General features: G+C 33.0%; 2 protein-coding genes across 3 annotated transcripts in view; one reads left to right on the top strand and one right to left on the bottom strand.

Moving 5' to 3' along the window:
* LOC105214673 (E3 ubiquitin-protein ligase highwire) overlaps window positions 1-21226 on the bottom strand; it is a 132767-nt gene that overhangs the window by 34130 nt on the left and 77411 nt on the right. The window lies entirely within an intron of this gene.
* LOC105214675 (uncharacterized) overlaps window positions 10789-21226 on the top strand; it is a 42789-nt gene continuing 32351 nt past the window's right edge. The window contains exon 1 of the mRNA XM_054231835.1: window positions 10789-12635. Within this exon, the coding sequence (XP_054087810.1) occupies window positions 11886-12635 (750 nt within the window). The 5' untranslated portion in view covers window positions 10789-11885. The remainder of the gene's footprint in view (window positions 12636-21226) is intronic.

Raw genomic sequence — 21226 nt, 5'->3', positions numbered from 1 at the left:
TATCAGTGACTTCTCGTAATAGTCACCGAAGCCGCAATTTTCCATTAAATTGAAAATTATTTACATACACACATATGTGGATTCAATACACTTTCTGGTTACAGTAAACTCATTCTTTAAGTACATATTTGAACATTCGTATATGAGGGAGTATTTGATATATTTCTTATAAAAAAAAATTATTGCTTTGAATTCAAGCACTGTACCCTCGCTTAAATACGACGTTAATTCAGAAAAAATACTAATCATTAAATTCTACAGGCGTATATAATTAGTTTTTCATAAGCCGATAACCCGAATGCGGGAGACTCCGTTCATTACTCTAGAAACTCGTATGTATTTTAATACCAACTTAATAACTTAATACTTAACGTAAAATCTCTTATAAATATCATAATATAATCATGATAATGAGTGGACCTACCACATTCACATTGGTTTTTTTAAACAATCTCATACGAGCACATGTAACAAACCCGATCTTATTTCTGCGTGATTCTTGAAGTATAAAACTGATGTGAAAATCTCCTGTGAGGATTTTACCATACTGGGAAATTTTATGGGGAATCCAAACTTATTCTCCATCGAAATCAACTCAATAAATATTATTCATTTACACTTAAGATCAGGAATTTTTAAGATTTAAGTTTTTGTACACCAATTTGTAACGTGTCATTTGAAAAAATATCCTCGATTGATGAAATTTAACTTGGTTTCTGTTACAACAAAATCGAAAAGTACAAAAATCGACAAACAAGTAAACGAATGCATGACAAACACTTACGAAACCTTACTCATCAGAAAACCAAAAGAGCTTGAAAGCGGGGAAATACATCCGATTGTTCGACGCTAGTATTGGATCCGTTTCTCCTTGTAATTAGTCACATAATATTATTTAATTCTCTTCAATCAATTGGCAAAAACAATGTCAGCCTTGAAATCCATCAGTCTTATGGACTAAGTAGGCAACTGAAATGTAAAGTCCTCTCTCAACGAACAAAGACCAAATTCTACAAGTCACTCACCATTCCCGTCCTGTTTCATGAAGCAGAGGCATGGGCAATGTCAACTACAGATGAGTTCGCGTTAAGAGTTTTCGAGAGGAAGGTTTTGTGGAGGACTCATGATCCTTTGCGCATTAGCGACAACATTCAATGGAACTCTGAGCTGTATGGGATATCAGCGAATCAAGAAGCAGCGCTAGGCTGGCTAGGTCATGTTGTCCGAATTCACGGAATCACTTCAGCTTTGAAAGTGATTGATACAGTACCCGCAGGTGGAAGACAAAGACCTCCACGCCGTTGGAAAGATCAGCGACCTGGACAATGTATATTGGGATCTCCACTAATCAATTTAGGTTTATATAGAAAATACATGAAATCAATTCCAGAACAAAATCTAACAAGTAAATATGAGAGTTTTTTTTATTTTTTTTTTTTGTAAGTCAATAATTTAATGTCATCACATACATATGTAAAACATGGAAATACATCCACTGATTTTAACAAAAGGTACATTTATCAGTTACTGTATCTTTGAAGGACTGGCATTGGCTAAACATTATATACACCTCTCATCATACTTTAACTTGAGATGTAATACAAACAATATGGATGAGATAATGATGTTATTAAAACCGTTAAAGCGATACATAAAAGGGACAAAATACATGCATAGTAGCAGATAGGAATCTAGTGACAAAAGATCAAAATTAAAATTAGCGAAAAAACCATTGGTTCAATGCACAAAAGAATGCGATAAGGACCTCGTATATACATACATATTTCCACATGAGAACGTTATGCTAGGAATGCAATACCATAATGCTGATAAGGAAAACAAGCCTGCAAACATATGTTCATATATAGTATATTGCAAGTAGGTATGCATTTGTGCCTGACTCTGAATGCATTTGCTAGTAGATAAACTCTGCGGCGCTAAAAACAACATTATCACAACAGTTGAATAACACAACTAAAGTGACCCATACACATATACACACACACACATAAACCACAACAACAAAATCACAAACTAACTGATAAGCAGAATCAGCCACCATAAATAGCCTAACCGCATACATAACTACTGACTGGCAAATGGAGATTTTAATGTTTATATAAATTACAATATTAAAACAATAACAATAGAATAAATACATACAGTATAACAATAAATGTTGTTTTCTTTGGATTTTAAGAAATCATTTTCTTGCTTTTCCGCAATTACACGCACAGTAATTTCAGTATTTTTATATGAAAACAATTTCGATGACAAAATGCTCAAGTCAAACGCATTTCAACTTTTGTGCGTGCGCATAAACACATTTGTATGTCAGTATATATGTATGTATGCACATTTATTGTGTGCTCGGTCAGTGCGATTAAGAAATCAACGCTGCAAATGCATTGTACTCATATGTATGTACATGTGTTGAATAAAATGCCGTCAGTTCGTAAACAAGCCGGCACCACTTTCCTTTTTTTCAAAGTACACAGATATGAATAATACGAAATATGCACAGTGATGTGCAAATAAATAGCATAGCGAAAGTTGAAAGTGCATATATTTCGAGTTTGAACTAAAGAAATCAGACATATTTTTATGTAAAAAAAACTGAATAAACCAACAATATCGCGACTAGATTGAAAAACTTTGATTATATTTTTATATGAATCTCTTTTAAATTGCCTCCAATCATTGACGAAATCGAACTTTTTTAGTATATAAATTATTATTTCACCATTCCAATTTTTTTTTTTTTACAATTTAATTTCGCCATAGAACAGTCTTCCAACATAGGAATGAAACGGAAATTGTTCGATACTATCGTTATGTGATATTTTCAAAATTTACTTCTTTTTAATTTTTCTGAACCTTCCCGGCGTATCGTTTTTTTTTCAGATATACTTCTTAATTTGATCAAATTGGTTTTAAATAATATGCCATAAAAAGTAGCGATGCTTAATTTGAAAAAAAAAAATACAGTTAAATTTACCACACTCCAATCACCATAATCCACGAAAAACCTTCGAGTTAGACAGACTTCGAGTTATGCAAGTTTTCATTAAAACATATAATTTTTCTAAAAGCTGTAAAATATAGATTTATACACAGTTTTCGAATCTGTATGAAATTTAACTCCCAAACGCTACTGTCAATTTAAGACTTCGAGGTATGGAGATCTTCGAGTTATGGAAGTTTAACTGTAGTATCTCGAAAGGAATTTAACATTTACGGTTAATCTGAAATACCAAAGGTGACACCATTAAATATTAATTTGTCTCAAAAACTCAAAATAGTAAAAAGGGTGAAAATATTATATATGTAATTGTATTCTCTTCCAAACCAAATACCGTTATATAGTAATCGAATTGGAAATGGAAACTTGTCGCACGCAGTAAAAATCTTATTTTGAAACACTTCATCGCCTACATAATTTTGTAAAAATGCCATTTAAGCGCACACCACTGTACCCATATGGAAGCAAAACTATTGCAGTAAGCAACTGTCTGTGCTTGCCAGCCATAGACTATCTAGGTAGAAGATTTATTTATTTTTGCCTTTGCATTGTTGCTGCGTTGTTGTGTCTTCACACTAGCGAATATTTAGTTTAGGAGCACCACCCTCTGGAAGAAATCAAATGCAAGCCCTGTAAGAAATGTTCACTTGTTCTTTAAATTTTTAAATCAAGAATTATATTCTAGAAGTGAAAGTAACACAATATGAATACATCGCAAACCCATATTGACTTTCAATATTTCTTCAATATAGCTCTTCTTCATCCTATTCAACTGTAGAACTTTATACTACAGTTTTGACCATCTTTAAAAATATATTTGAAAAATCGAATTGAAGGCAATCCCTTAATATGACAGCTAGTCAAAAAATCCTATACTTATCAAGCGATATCTATCTGATCATTATGAGAAACCTGATCTCATTGTTGATCAGTGAAAACGCATCACTTCGTAATTCATAAAATGTCTTTATAAGGTCAAAACCAATCCTTTGACATATTACATGAGTTAGATCGAAAAAAATTATGATACCGATAGATCGCTTATTCAACACTTGATCGTGACAATTTTCGAAATTTCCTGAGCTGGTCAAAGATAATGAAACAAAACTATACCACCAATTGGCACTAGAATCGAGGAATAACCTAAAATAATATTGGAAATACGTATTGATTAAAGCAAGAAAGCTTTGTTGGTAAAATACTGATGCACTAGAGGATGAGTTTCTACTAAAAATTAAATTTAAGAAAATTAATTATATTATATAGCGGGGTCAGAAGACTCGATGTCAAGCAGCTGATAAACAATTTGATAGAACCAACGATAATCATAAGAAAGTGTGTTATACCAATACGCGTTTTCACAAGAGTGCGATCTACGAAACCCAAAGAGATTCGGATTTTCGACCTGCCAAATCGGCTGCATTTCTCAAATTATATTTTTAAATGAAAGCGTGAGATATGGGTGTGATGCCAATAAGGTTACAGGCACACTGAATCGGGTATATGAATTTTCCTACAGGGTATATTATAAAATGACACATATTCATTTATTGTAAATATCTGTAAGTGTCTTGTATGTCTTCTTTGCGTCTGAGTTCAACTAACTGTTCGTGAATTATAATGATACTCGAACTTATGGACCTTTTATATTGCCACAATTTTAGTCAAGAGTAAGCACCTAGAGGCACAAAATTATAGATCTCCGCATTACAGACATACATACACACGCACACACTAGCATAACTAAATTCAAGTGTTGGTGCTATAGGATGTGCGAATATGCACTTTGGATATTCTAATACATGAAGATGCATATATTCAAATTTCAAAAAATACAAACATATCTACAATATGCGCTTGCTTCAGTCACTTTGCATTACCAAATGGCATGTAAGTTTGTAAGAGTAGCGAGTAGCGTGTAGCATCAAATATTTTATGCATCTTAATGGCTGACTGCATATCTGCTCGCTAAACACATTTTCACATTTCTTTTCGTTTAATTTGTGCCTTCTCTGCCTGCCTGCCTTTCCTCCCAGCGGGTGCTTGCTGATTGGTATTAAGTGCTCCAGTGCAGATTAGCGTTAGCGCGTTACAGCGATTTTGATTTTATCTGCGCCGCAGCTGGCAGGCAAATGTGTAAACAACCGGCATGCGTTGCTTCGGCATTTCAGCAAATAATTTCTTATTTATTTATGTTTTATTTCATTTTTCTTTTTGGTTATCTCTTCGACTTTAACTTTGTAAAAATAAATGAGTGCAATTCTATTTATAGGCCAACCAGTAGCTGGGACATACATATGTATGTACATAAGTTGTCTCGCTGCTAATGAAATGTAGAATGAAAGTGGTTGAGGCACAATATGGAATTTAAACATGAGAGTCGTCGCATTTAAGTGAAATATGCAATATATTTATTGTAGGAAAAGTGAGAATTTTAATAGGTAGTTTAACAACTAAAAAAACTAAAAAACTATGAACAATAACTCACACCAAATTTCGTGAAGATGTGTAGTAAAATGCGGAAGTTTTCCATACAAGCCATTGATTCCGGTCGTTCGATTTATATGGCAGCTATATGATTTAGTGGTCCGTTATCGGCAGTTCCGACAAATGAGCAGCTTCTTGAAAAGAAAATAACATCTGCAAAATTTCAAAACGATATCTTAAAAACTGAAGGACTAGTTCGTATATATACAGACAGACAGACGGACGGACAGACAGACGGACATCGACTCAGTTCAACATACTGATCATTTATATATATACTTTATAGGACCTCCGACGCTTCCTTTTGGGTGTTACAAACTTCGTGACAAACTTAATATACCCTGTTCAGGGTATAATTATCAACATCGACCGAAATTAGAAAATAATTTGAGGTTAATAAAGTAAACGTAAAATGTTTAAGGATGGAGTCATATGTAGAAGTTCACGTAAGTGAGGAAAGTTTCTGACTGTCATTCACTTAGGAGTGGCGAGGAACGATTCTTTTACATGTGGCTCAAGCAGCTCACGACTTCCGGTCTTAGACCAAGTATCCTCTGGGTAGCCAACAGACATCCGTTTGGAGGCGAGCTAAAGTGAGAAGGCGAAACCCGCCTTTGCGGTTGTGCGTAGGGTTTGGGACCCACCACATAAAAACACCCCCCAATGAAAAAGAAAAAACAGCCTCGGATGAGAGACCCCAATTTTGATGACGACCACTGCAAACGTTTAAAGGACTACGAAATAAGGGCATGCACCTGGAATGTCCGGACCCTTAATTGGGAAGGTGCCTCTGCCCAGCTGGTTGATGTTCTCGTAAGAGTAAAGGCTGACATAACCGCAATCCAAGAAATGCGATGGACGGGACAAGGACGGAAGAAGGTGGGTCCTTGTGACATCTACTACAGCGGCCATATAAAGGAGCGCAAATTCGGTGTGGGATTCGTGGTGGGAGAGAGACTCCGTCGTCGAGTCCTGGCATTCACTCCGGTGGATGAACGTCTAGCCACAATCCGCATCAAAGCGAGGTTCTTCAACATATCGCTGATTTGCGCCCACGCCCCGACGGAAGAGAAGGACGAAGTGATCAAAGATACCTTCTATGAGCGCCTAGAACGTACCTATGAGCGCTGCCCCCGCCACGATGTCAAAATCGTGCTTGGCGATTTCAACGCTAGGGTGGGTAAAGAAGGTGTCTTTGGCACAACAGTCGGAAAATTCAGCCTCCATGACGAATCATCACCAAACGGTCTGAGGCTGATCGACTTCGCCGGGGCCCGAAATATGGTCGTCTGTAGTACTAGATTCCAGCATAAGAAAATCCATCAAGCTACTTGGCTGTCCCCGGATCGAATCACTCGCAACCAGATCGATCATGTTGTGATAGATGGACGACATGTCTCCAGTGTTTTTGATGTGCGTACGCTTCGTGGTCCCAACATCGACTCGGACCACTATCTTGTAGCAGCTAAGATACGCACCCGCCTCTGTGTAGAAAAGCGCACACGTCAACAAACACAAGGAAGGTTCGACATCGAGAAGCTGCAATCACAACCGACAGCCGAACGATTTTCTACTCGACTTGCACTCCTGCTCTCTGAGAGCACTCATCAGCATCTCGGTATAAGGGATGGGACGGCATATCAAACTCCTTACGTACAGCTGCAACCGAAACCATTGGTTTTCGGAAAAGTCAAAAAAACAGTCAGTATGATGAGGATTGTCGTCTCGCAGTGGAGAGAAAACAGACTGCCTACCTCGCAATGTTGCGATCGACCGCAACAAGAGCGGGATGGGAAAGATACCGAGAGCTGAAGAGGGAAGCGAGACGCATTTGCAGACAAAAAAAGAAAGAGGCCGAAATGCGTGAGTATGAAGAGCTTGACAAGCTGGCCGACAGGGGTAATGCTCGAAAATTTTACGAAAAGATCCGGCGACTAACTGAAGGTTTCAAGACCTCACTCTCGTGTGATTTCTTTAACCTGATGCTGGAGAAAATAATACGAGCTGCAGAGCTAAACAGAGAAGGTACAATCTTCTATAAGAGTGTACAGCTACTGGCGTACGCCGATGATATCGATATCATTGGAAACAACACCCGCGCCGTTAGTTCTGCTTTCTCCAGACTGGATAAGGAAGCGAAACGTATGACTATTGGACTTTCCAAACCCGTGAAAATTTAAATTTTACAATTCCCGTTATTTTTTGAACACATCACGTACATACTAAAGTAAAAAAAAAAAAAAAATATATATATATAAGGTCTCTAAACTAATACTGGATGGCAAATTTAGATTAATTGAAATACAAAGCTGACGCTCGCATGATAAGATAAGAACGAAACCTCTGAATAGAGTGGGTGCCAAAGCAATTAAAATTATGACGAAATTCGAATTTTAAATTGGTCCGGATACTCCGGATCTGGATCCCAGTGGCTAGTTCTTGTTCTGAAATCACAAGAGAATACTCGCCAAAAAGAAAATTCGCTATAATAACCAGGTAATCAACGAGATCGAAGCCAATTTGAAGGTTAAAGATTAAAATTTAAAATTGTATAATTTATAAATAATGTTGTCGTACTTCAAAGCTTATGTACCATCTGTACATAAATACATACATACATAATTATATTTATATGTATTCACATTCAATTCCAATTATCGACACTCTCAAATGCAATAAATTATATGAAAAGAAGGAAATTTTAATTGCATGCAAACACTTTTAAGTTGCATTCAATTAAACCGTCAATTCGTCTCTTGATCTCTCACACACTGTCGCTCGCTCTTTAAACGTCAGCTAGCTAAGCGAATGAGCCACACTACCGGTTTGAACAAAGGCTGCCACAAGAAGTCAAGTGAATTGACGTTATAGGCCCCAACATATACATATTGATGTACATACATACATACACATATATAAATGTAAACTAGCTGTAAAGTGAGGCGCTTGCTAGTGGCGACTAACCATACAAATACATATGTATATTTAAGAAGTAGTATGTGAGGTTGTATGTATCGTACAAAAACAAGTTTTCAAACTTGGCCAACGTTGAAAACGTTTACAAAGCCATAATCAAAACATAGAAAGCAACAACAAATAGAGCATAAACAAGATCAGCTGTAATTATTGTATATATGTGCATATGTATGCCTGTATGTGTGTTTGTGTTAACTCGTATATCAATATACACGAATGCACTGCCTTACTGCAACGAAGGTTGTTTGTTGCCGCAGAGAACGAGAAAACGGGTGAGCAAATCCAATAAGTATTGTATGGCTTGTATGAGTGTCCAGAACTGATCAGAAAACTGGTGAAGCGCTCAGACATAGAGAAAGATAAGAGAGAGAGAGAGAGAGAGAGAGAAATTACTCAATATGATTTTGCTCTTTCGTTACTCGTTAGTACCGAAATACTTATGGAAATGTGTGCAGTTGGAAAGGCAGAGTTACCTGATTTGAGTATAATCTAAATAATATTCATACTCTAAAAAATATTCATACGGATTTACTACCTTCGGAAGTGGCTTGTTTTCTTTTTGAGAAATTGGTTTTAAGAAAAATAAGTTAAAATTTGAGGTTAAATTATCATTTCGATACTTGGTGTAGACGTACTTTGTTGGGTTAATGTCTATTCTCTTTTCTTAAATATTACAACAAAATAAAGGTTTTTTACTGTAATATTTTTAACAAGAGTGGTCTCTTTAAGAAGAAAAAAATTAAATAGAATTTATAAATAATAAATAACTGTCAATCTAGAATTGAAGGATTTAATCGGATTCGTGCTTAAAATTTTATCCAAAAATATCAAATCAGTCCCAGTAAAATACTAAGAGAAATTTGGAAGTTCCGGTCAGTTCAAGGTCACGGCAGTTTAAATGTAAAACTTTAAAAGCGTTTATCTCAAAACTAATTTTTTTAAGTCAATGCACACCATATTTCGAAAAGTTATGAATTTTGCATACATCTTTCGAATAACATTATCTAGTTTAGGGGGGGGGGGGGGGTAAGGTTTGACAACTTTTTTTTCATTTTGTTTTTATTTTTTTTTCTGAACCATCAACATCTCAAGAATATTGTGTTAAAGTTTCAGGTCATTCGGAGAAAAACTAACGAAGTTACAGCAGGTTGAATAACGGTACCTCCAGCTATCTACGCTGAGTGTACAAAACTTTGAATCGATTTTCCCAAATATGTCATTTTTAAAGTCGGTGACCAGCCTACAGAAAAAACTACTTCATCGATCGTTTTGAAATTTTGAACATATATTCTACATATATATAGCTCTCGAATGAAGTCGAGTTTTTCCAAAAGTTTTAATTACTAACAATTTTACAATAACAAATAGGTCGATTTTTCGTCTAAAATCGTCATTTTGGTTTGAAAATGGTACCAAAAATTGAAAAATTTAAAAATAAAAAAAAACTCGACGTCAGTTGAAAGACAAACTAATAAACTAAAGAAATCATTTTGATTTTTTGGTTTCGGATGATCCAGTGTTGCTGTAGACTGGTCACCGCACAACAACTTTTTTTCGAGATGCCTGCAGAGATCGACGATAAATCCGTTATTCCTCGCTATTTTTCGATAAAACTTTTTTTTAAGTATCCTTCAAATATTGTACTTTAATATAATAATAAGTAAAATAAACCTACAGCAATCATTTTTTTCTAAAAAAAATCATGAAAAATGGTCTTTTTTCGACGAAACAAACCTTACGATCACAGCCCCCCCCCCCCCTTAATGAAGGAACGATCTTTATTATTATTATAACTATTTTTTCAACCCAATATATGCAGAAAATTTTGACAAAAAAGTGAGTATTTTTGGTAAAAAATCTGTCAAAAATACAAATTTTAACATTTTCTTTTTTTGTTTCGCTCATTAACTAGATTTATGCATTTACTATCGAAATATGTTGTTTAAATACGTATATTTGATATTGTGAATTATTTCAATGAAATATATGATTGTATATTAAAAAAAAAATTGTAAAAATACCCTTGTTTTCAGCCTCTGAAACCCACCCAACTGCTTAAGAGAGCAACGAAGAGCACTACGCTAAAGTTTTTATGTTTGAGAATCTTTTAATACTGAGTCAGAGAGTTCTCACTGGGTATGCATTGCTTTCACGCTCACCAACATAATCACAGTTGCGATAACAGTTCAACCAACAAGTGAAGAGCAGCGCTTAGTGCGCACACTCCACTCGATTTGTTGCACTCAAGAGCGCGCAGTATTTTGCTGAAACTGAATGAAAATTACAAGCACGATCGTGAAATTTTTCTCAGATATTGTTGAACTGTCGTGGGAAGCGGTTTAGTTCGTTTAATAAGCGCTTTAAGCAGACGGTAAAGTGCGTGTGCGGTTCGTTTGGCTAGCTGGTGACTTACATTTGTGTATATATTTATAGTCAAAATATATAATATAATAACTATGTGAATACTGACAGCCAGTCAGTCGTATATCGTATACATATAGAAAAAGATATACAAAAATGAATGTCAAAGAATTAAGCAAATTTAATTCTCGTAGACGAACAACAAAAGAATCAATTAGCCTAAATTAGAGCGTGAAAACAATTTACAAATAACGAGCGGAAATTGAAGTTACTAGCGCAAGAAGCTTTCAAAGAGGGGAAAAAAAGAAAAGAAGAAGAAAAAAATAGAAGTTCGTGTGTTTGTTTTTTGTTGTTAGTATGCAGTGAAAGCAAACTTAACTAAACCAAGAAAATAACAAAATAAAATCTTTTGCGATGTTTGCCAGTGCTTAAACAGTGTGTTGTTATTGTTGCTACTGTGTACAGAATTGTGGAAATTAAAGAAAAATAATAATTAAGAAATACACGCGAATGCGGGTCAAAGCAAGCAATGAAATGCAAGTGTTAGTGTAAAATATTTTAACTAATAATAAAAAAGAATATTACTTGGCAGTGCAAAATTAAATAAACAGTTGAAAAGGGCGTAAAATAGTTGCAAAGCAAAAATTTATGAAAATTACGCACGAGTTTATTTTTAGTGCCGGTTTAAAAAGTGAGTGTGATTACGAGCTGGAAAACGACCAAAAAGTGAAGTGAAAAAATACATAAAAAAACAATAAATTTAATGAAGAAGTGTGAGATATAATTTAAAAAAAAATTACATAAATATATATATTAAATTTTAGTCTACAATTTTGATTGCTGACCTACTGCTGCCCTGAGTGTACTCAAACCAGTTTTAATTAACTCAAAACACAATAAAATTTTAAAGGCAAATAAATTGTAATATTGTGAAAACCAAACTAAATTAAAAATTTTTTAAAGAGTTTATTTCTTAACAACAAACACACAGCCAAAACATCCAAACTTTAACATAAAGCGACGCTTAAGTATTAACGAAATGACTCAACAACAACACAACGAAGCCCTCCGCGCTTGCGCCTTAACAACTCCGCCCACCACCAACAACACAACCGCCAACAGCAACAGCAGCAACAACACAAAAATTCACCAAAACTTGCCATACACCAACAAAATGTGCTGCAAAGCGTTGCTTTTGTTGTTATTAACACTCTGTTGCCTACTCTCTGCCGTCACCTGTGTTCCTGCGCCATCACCAGCATTACGCGCCTCTCAACCACCCACACCAACGTCACTAAATGCTGTGGTCGTTGACCACCAAGCCGCGGCAAAACGCCACTTTAAACGCTCACCGCTTATGACGTTTCAAGACCCTGTTGCTGCAGCGGCCAGCACAGATATCGACGATGACTATTATGACGAGGAGGAGGAGGAAGAGTCTATTGCTGACGCCGGAAATGGTAGCGAAAATGTGAGTGGTCGTCAGCGGCGTCATCAAGACGTAGCGCCAACCGCACGTTTCGGTTATGATGGCACTAAAATTAAACCACAACAATTCTATACACAACAAATGGTTGCAAACGCTTTGGAAGACAAGTCTAATGTTGCTGGCGTGCATCTTGCACGCCCCAACAATGAACAGCCGACAATGGCCGCACGGGTCAATAATGATTTATCCGTATGGAGTTTAATGGATAAGGAGCGACGCATGGATATCTGTGATGTGTGTAGCTGCGTTAGAAATGCCTATGTGGCTATCACTTGTGATTATAATCAACGAAATTCGAGGGTGAGTGAAAAATTGTTGAATTTTTTTAGATAAATTTGAAAAATTAAATTTTAGTTAATAAGGTCTGTGTGATATACGCCAAAAATAGCTTTTTTTTGGGTTTTTTTTTATTGAAATTTACTTATCATTATCATTGAAATATCGATTTTATATATCGACTGTTTGGAACACGTCATAACTAAATATTTTTTTCGAAAACTAAGCAACGGTATCTACTTTAAACACATTTATTTGTCAAAACTCTTTTTATTCTTTGTTTTTTCAACAATAATAGATTTAGTTTAATCTATAGTAAACAACGGTTAAACAAAAACCGAAAGAGACAGAGCATTTAGTTAGAAGAAACATGAAAGTTGCTTTCAGTGATTTGCGTAAAAGTCATTCTTTCGATTTTATAAATTTCGACTCTCAGTAAGTTATTAGTTCGGACTTTGTTTCAAAATTTTGTATTTGCTTAAAGTGCTCTCCGTGAGGTACAAAACTGGAGGTTAAAGGAACTGAGAGAGCCGGCTATAAAAGAACGTTCCAAAGACAGTGGGGTCTCCAAAGCCAGAAATAAATGGGATTTATGACCAGCTTTTGATTGTGGACCCCTAGCATAAATATTAGGAAATTTTTTATTTCGTTACAACAACAATAATAAACCAGTTGACACCTCGATGAGTAGTATGGCTTGAGAAAAAGTCAAAAAGCCGACAATAAACCTGTTACTGTAAATTATTTTTTTTATACTGGAAGAATGTTTGCATATAGAAATTTCACAGCAGAATAAATTATGGCTTTTACATAAATTGTTACATTTTACAGTATTTGCTCTGCAATAGTACATACGAGTTATTGTTATTATCACAAAAATTATTTCGTGGGTTTGTTATCATTTATAAATTATTTATAGACTTTGATATGCGAAACAATACTTTTTATGTACCAGCAGTATGGAAGCGATATTAAAAATCATTTTGAACAAAAAATTTTTTTTTTTGGAAACACTGAAATGCAGGAGAGGCTTTCGGAACTAATTCGTTATTTATAATATTAATGTATCTAAAGTTTCATTATAACTCGTTCAACAACGTCTAAAATATCGATCTGTAAACACGTGAATCGCAAATAAATGAGAGATCTATTTGAAAAATTCATGTTTCGAAATCAATTTAATTGCCGCACAAAGAAAAACAATTATTTGCAAATGTACCATAAGTAAAATCAAATTGATTTTAAAAATAAATCAGTGACATGATCACCTCAGCAGATTTCCTGCGAATCGCAACTTCAATTAACAACTTTGTATTAACATGCAAACATATGTAAATATACAGACATATGTATTTATATATGTTAACTTGATCAGCTCTGACTAATCGACAGGTTTCTACAATTCTACATAGCGATTAGTCGATGTTTGTGAAATATGTATATACTTTAATACATACATATATACATAAATGCAATTAATAAAAAATGAAAAGTTTTTTTTTATACAATTGCTCATATCTTTCGTTAACTCACACACATACAAAAATATATTTATATACTTAGAAATGAGCCCAAAATATAATAGTTTATCAATAAGTAGAAGATTAAAAATTAGTGGTATACAGCAATGCATATGTAGTTACTTCTACATACAGTAATAAACAAAATAATAGCAACAGCTATTTTTATACCCTGAATAGGGTATATTAAGTTTGTCACGAAGTTTGTAACACCCAGAAGGAAGCGTTGGAGGCCCTATAAAGTATATATATAAAGGATCAGTATGTTGAACTAAGTCGATTTAGCCATGTCCGCCTGTCTGTCCGTTCGTCCGTCTGTTTGTCTGTATATATACGAACTAGTCCTTCAGTTTTTAAGATATCGTTTTGAAAATTTGCAGATGTTATTTTCTCTTCAGGAAGCTGCTCATTTGTCGGAGCTGCCGATATCGGACCACTATATCATATAGCTGCCATATAAACTGAACGATCGAAATCAAGGGCTTGTATGGAAAACTTCCGCATTTTACTACTTCACGATCTTCACGAAATTTAGTGTGAGTTATTGTTCATAGAAATAATTTATTATCCGAAAAAATTGTTCATTTATTAATAAAAGAAATGCAACTGTGAAGGGTATATTAGCTTCGGTACAACCGAAGTTAACGTTTTTTCTTGTTAATTAATAAAAACATATTTAGTACGGAGAAACTTTGAATAGCGAAAAATTATTTCAATAAAAATTGGGTTGTTTGGTGGATAATTTCTTAGACTTGGGTATGAGTATGAGCAATAAGTTTATTGAATTATTTTGTGAAATAGAAACCACTACCAACAGATTATAATACATCTTCAATAATAATAGACGCTATTATCATTAATGTCTACTAAAAGTATTAATTAATTAAAGCATTTAAAAAGTAAAACTATAAAATACTTAAAAAAATGAATACATGTTTTTGAAAATTAAAATAAAATTGTTTAAAAAAGTTTTTAGAAATGAAAAAATTAGATAAAAATTGAAATTTGGAAAAAAATATGAATTATAAAAACAATTATTTATTTGAATTAAAAAAAAGTTTTTATTTAAATAAAAAAAAAAAATAAAATTATTTGTTTAAATTTAGAAATTAAATTATTTATTTAAATAAAAAAAAATAAAATTATATATTTAAATTTAAAAATTAAATTATTTATTTAAATAAAAAAAAATAAAATTATTTATTTAAATTTAGAAATTAAATTATTTATTTAAATAAAAAAATAAAATGATATATTTAAATTTAAAAATTAAATTATTTATTTAAATAAAAAAAAAATAAAATTATTTATTTAAATTTAGAAATTAAAGTATTTATTTAAATAAAAAAAAAATAAAATTATATATTTAAATTTAAAAATTAAATTATTTATTTAAATAAAAAAAATAAAATTATATATTTAAATTTAAAAATTAAATTATTTATAATCTTTTGTCCACAAATTTTTTGATTTGATTGATTTAATTTTGCACAACAGTAACCGATAATTATAAAGATAACACATCAGAATTTATATTTTTTTATCGCAAAAGGGAGGTGACTCTGCCGTCGCTGTGATACGCAATTACTATGACAAATTGGATTATGTAGACACAGCACAGTGATAAATACACGCCAACAACAACAATTTGTCAACACCTTTTTACTCGTTACATATATTACGATAACTTAAATGCAAACATTTTATTTCATTACTATTGTTGTTTCTTTTTTTTTTTTCAAAACAAAAGCTTTTTAAACTGTACCATCTGTGCCAATGCTTGTTAGCGCTCCACTTTTTCACTAATTTTTAATGTAATTTGAATTACGCAAAAAAAACAATCATCGTTAGCTTCTACGCAATCATTGTGTTAATTTGTGAAGTAAATTAAGCACAGTTAACACGTAACAATAACAACAATTACCATTGAGTAATATTTACAAACATACACAAATGTATAATGACAATAAATGGACGAGTTTGGTGCGCCAAAATGCGTTCATTGGGGCAATGCATAGTTCATTAAAGAGTAGTAGAATAGTTGGACCGCTGTACATTTCGGCTTGAACATCTGTTGCGTATTGCGTGTGCGTTAAAAAGCCAACAACTAGCTAGTAGCTAAGTTGCTAGCGCAAACAACCGACTAGCTGACTAACTAACATGCTAACCGGACAATTGGTGAACAGACTTAACCAGTTTGTCGGGTATATAGGTACACGTGCATATATGTATATATTTTTGTTTGTATATACATATGTATAGAATGTATACATATGTATATGTATAGCATTGGTTTGTTGACAAAATTAGCAATGAGTAAAAGTGGCGTCAGCACAACTCTAAATAAATACGCGTACTATGAGAGCTTAATATATAATATACATATATGTATGTGTATATAATGAAAACAAGCCGGCTACAGAAGATCGTATGTTTTTCTGTATGTGCGAATGGCAATCAAAGTCTATAGCTATTTTGTTTATTTACTTCTTATAAAGCCATAAATATATATTTTGGCATGTCTATAGCCAAATGTGTATATGAATGAATACTCTTAACATTGAAGTCAATAATTATATGGATTTTAAGGAGTGGCTCCACTTTGCGTGTAATTATCGTAGTTGTATGTGAAAATTGCATGCCAGCAAAAGTTAAAAAAAAAACACAACACAAATAATAAAAAATCGAAAAAAAAGAAAATCAAACAAAAGAAAATAATAAATAATTAAATCAAACAATGTGATTATTGAAGAAGAATTATATTTGGTAGCAGAAACAAAAATGATTATTTAAAAAAAAGTATTAATAAAAAATAATAAAAATTAATAGAAATTAAATTAAAAATTATAAAAATTAATTACTTAAAAAAATATGAAACAAAAAATTAAGAAACCCAAAAGATACAGTTAAAAAAGTGAATAAATTGAATAATAAACCAAATAATAAAATATATGAATGAAGAAACAAAAATTATGAATGAAAAAAAATTAAATTACAAAAAAAGTTTAAAATATAAAAAAAAATAAAAAATAATTAATTTAAAAATAATTATAATAATTAATTTAAAAAATAAAAAAATTAAGAAACCCAAAAGATACAGTTAAAAAAAGTGAATAAATTGAACAATAAACCATGATATATGATATATAAATATTATAAATGAATGAAGAAACAAAAATTATGAATTAAAAATATTAAATTACAAAAAAAGTTTAAAATATAAAAAAAAAAAATAATTTAGAAAAAACTAAAAAAAAAACTAAATAAAATAATAATAATTAATTTAAAAAAATAAAAAAATTAAATAATCAAAAAAATTGTCAATAAATAAACCGAATAATAAACATTCTATCTCTATTAAAAAAAAATTTTGCGATGCTTTTCATGTAAGCGCCGGTGTATACACATATAAAGTATTATTTTATGGATATTCTGGGGTGCATAGTCTTTGACGGACGGAAGAAGTAGCCAAACGTGCACACATGTACACCCAACTCAAACGATAAAGTATATAAAAAAATGCAACTTAAATAAATAAATAAATTGCAAAATGTAAAAAGAAACGCTTCAGCACTCTGCTGCTGACTAATATAATACTAGTAGCCGGTGTTTAATGCGCATTTTGTTGCACCATTTATGAAAAAGATAAATCGAAATTAAACACATATTACGAGTATATAGCAAGACATTTGAAAAATAATCAGCCACTGTAGAATAATAAAAGTAAAAAAAAACAAGAAAAAACGTTAACTTCGGCTTTACCGAAGCTAATATACCCTTCATAGGGGCATTTCTTTTAGTAATAAATTAACAATTTTTTCGGAGATTAAATTATTTCTATGAACAATAACTCACTCCAAATTTCGTGAAGATATGTAATAAAATGCGGAAGTTTTCCATACAAGCCCTTGATTCCGATCGTTCAGTTTGTATGGTAGCTATATGATATAAAGGGTCCGATATCAGCAGCTCCGACAAATAAGCAGCTACTTGAAGAGCAAATAACATCTGCAAAATTTCAAAACGATATCTTAAAAACTGAAGGACTAGTTCGAATATATACAGACAGACAGACGGACGGACATGGCTAAATTGACTCAGTTCAACATACAGATTATTTATATATATACTTTATAAGGCCTCCGACGCTTCCTTCTGGGTGTTACAAACTTCGTGACAAACTTAATATACCCTGTTCAGGGTATAAATATTTTTTTTTGTTTATTAATTTTATTTCCTATTATAATTATTACTTTGAAATCCAATTCACCAACTCATTAATAAAAAAAATATTTTTTTTAACTTTCATACAGAATTTAAATATTTAAAAATATTTTTAATTCAAATTGTTTTAACGAAAGCACCAGCTATATGTATAAACCAGTGCACGAACCACCACATGCTCAACGATTGTGTGGGCGCATTTTTATCATAATTTCATTATGTTGTTAAATTAAATTAAAAAAATGTCATTCTTACTTGGAAGTGAATTCCAATGCATGAGTATGTGAGTATACGACCTACATCCATATAGAAATATGACGATAAAAGCGTGACGAATTTATACTTAAGTAAGTATGTACATAAGAAAAACTATATCGAAAATTGGTGCCTTTAGGAGGAAAGAAGATCTTTTATAACTACCAAGAGATATGAATGCATACATATATTTAATATATATGCATCTAAAAATTGATGGAGGCAATTACATTTTTTTAGTGAAGTCATTTGTATGTTGGCACATTATATAAAAAATATTGTGTTTTTAATCGAAGAAAAAGTTATGTTCCACAATTAAATTTCTGTGGTTCGACAAATTTCAAATTCAGTACCATATTTCTCAAAAATCATTGAATCAATTCACAACAGTTCTTCAAGAACAAATAATAAAAATATATTTACGGTTCGGACCCAATAAAGAAACACCTTTAATTTCAACTATGATTTCAATGGGAACTATAAGTTTAGATCTTGAGGCTGATCGCTTCGACGAAATCATGAGGTCCCACTAGGGATGCAAACATCGTGAAATGAAACATCGATGGTTCGATGTATCGATATTTCTTCAAAACCCATCGAAATCAAAAACATCGGCCATTAAAACATCGATACATCCAAACATCGATGTATTTTTGAACTTTTTTAATTTATTTTAAATTAAGTGTGAAAAGCTAAGGTACGTCTTAAGTTGATACATTTTAATTCACTATGTGTCTGTTAAAGTTTTTTCTCAATAAATAACAGATTTTCAAAACAACGACATGGAAAGTTGTTTCACTGTCATTTCTTTTCGATTTTACTTCTGCGTTATAGTTGCCCTTGGTTTAGAAAACGGTCATTTACTTGGCACTGAAGTGGGCACAATGTGTAAATATTAATAAGCCTATGTATACAACACCGGAAACACAGTATTCATGTCAACCCAAACTCTATTGGCTTCTGATTGGTGGGAGTAACAGCCGAGATACACTATCTCTTCAACCTTCGTCCCTGTTAGGTTAGGTTAGGTATGAGTGCTGCCATATCATTTTATGGCCCAATTAGCACTAGATGTGCCATTTTGATACACTGTCCGCAGACCTTATAATTTACTGTTGTCCCGTTTCATCTTTCCGTTCAAACCACTTTGTGTTTTCGATGAAACTACTTATATCCGATATGTTTTTAGTTGATATCCATTCAAGGCTTAATGCCTGATGGCTTCCTAGTGTCTTGTGTCGTATCTGCGATAGGGCTGGACATTCACAGAGAAAATGGAAAATTGTTTCCTTATTTCCCTCCAGTTCACAGCCTCGACAAATGTTATTATAGGGTATACCCATTTTCATTGCATGTTCTCTAAATGGTCAATGACCTGTTAGAGTAGCTGTAAGTCTGAAAATACTTTTCCTGGACCTATTTAATAATACCGTAGATCTAGCCTTATGATATTTTGGCCATGTCTGGTTAGCTATTTCATATTTTGTTGTATTCTTCCATCTGTTCTCTGCTAATTGTTCCAATTGAATGTTGAGCTCTCTTTTGATCGTTCCTAGAGGGCATAGAATTGGCTCAGCTTCGGATTCGTCTAGAACGGCTCCTGCTTTTGCCAACTCGTCTGCCCTTTCGTTACCGAAGATGTTCCTATGGCCGGGAACCCAGACTAAGTCTAATTGTACTTTGCTTTTCAGATTGCTCAATGCCTTCTTGCAGTTGTGGACTACGCTGGAGTTAGTTAGTGGCGTCGACAAGGCCAGGAGCGCCGCTTGACTATCTGTATAAATAATTGCTTTTTGTATCCTCTGGTAGTTAACCAATAGAGCTTCACAGGCCTTCTCTATGCCCAGTACTTCTGCTTGGAAGATGCTAGCCAAGTTCGGTAGTCGGAAGGAGCGTGAATAGTTAAGATCCTCGGAGTATATACCTGTGCCTTATCGTCCCTGTAATTGTAGATAAATTTGACAGCTTACATTTCACCTTTTGGTGGACCAAATGTATATTCTGGTGCCAAATATCAAACGAGTATTCTGTTTCACACACATCCGAAGATTCCGCTGTATCAGCGCGATTCTTTGAATTTATTATGAAACAAAAAAAGCATTTCTTTTAGCAACAGCATCTTTAAAATGCAGTAATTTGAATCTCTTATCTAACACAGTAGACTACGCCAGAATAATAAATTGTATAAATAAATCATAAAAGTAACCGCAGTATTGTCCAAGCGCACATTCCCTTACCGAATTCTCCGTATTTTACAAAAATCGAATTCCAATGTAATAAAGCGTATCCAAATAGAGGGTTTCGAGTTAATACCCGAAAAAGTGTGAAGGTGTGAAGTCAAATTTTTTATATAAAACATCGACATAAAACATCATTGAAAGTGACATCGATGCATCGATGTTTTTAGATTCGAGACATCGATGGCTAACAACGATGCTTTTTGACGAAAACATCGATGTTTCAAAAACATCAATACATCGTTTGCATCCCTCGGAAAATATATTGTATCTTACTTATAAGTAGATTTATATTAAAAAATCATCTGCATTACTTATAATGCTCTCAAGAAAAAAAGAGCTCTATTGCACTTAAGCAACTTCGAAACGAACGCACAAA

The sequence above is a fragment of the Zeugodacus cucurbitae genome, chromosome 5 (assembly GCF_028554725.1).
Source record: "Zeugodacus cucurbitae isolate PBARC_wt_2022May chromosome 5, idZeuCucr1.2, whole genome shotgun sequence".
In the NCBI taxonomy this organism is placed as follows: Eukaryota; Metazoa; Arthropoda; class Insecta; order Diptera; family Tephritidae; genus Zeugodacus; species Zeugodacus cucurbitae.
The sequence above is the reverse complement of the archived record's forward strand: the minus strand, read 5'-3'. Positions and strand labels throughout refer to the sequence as shown.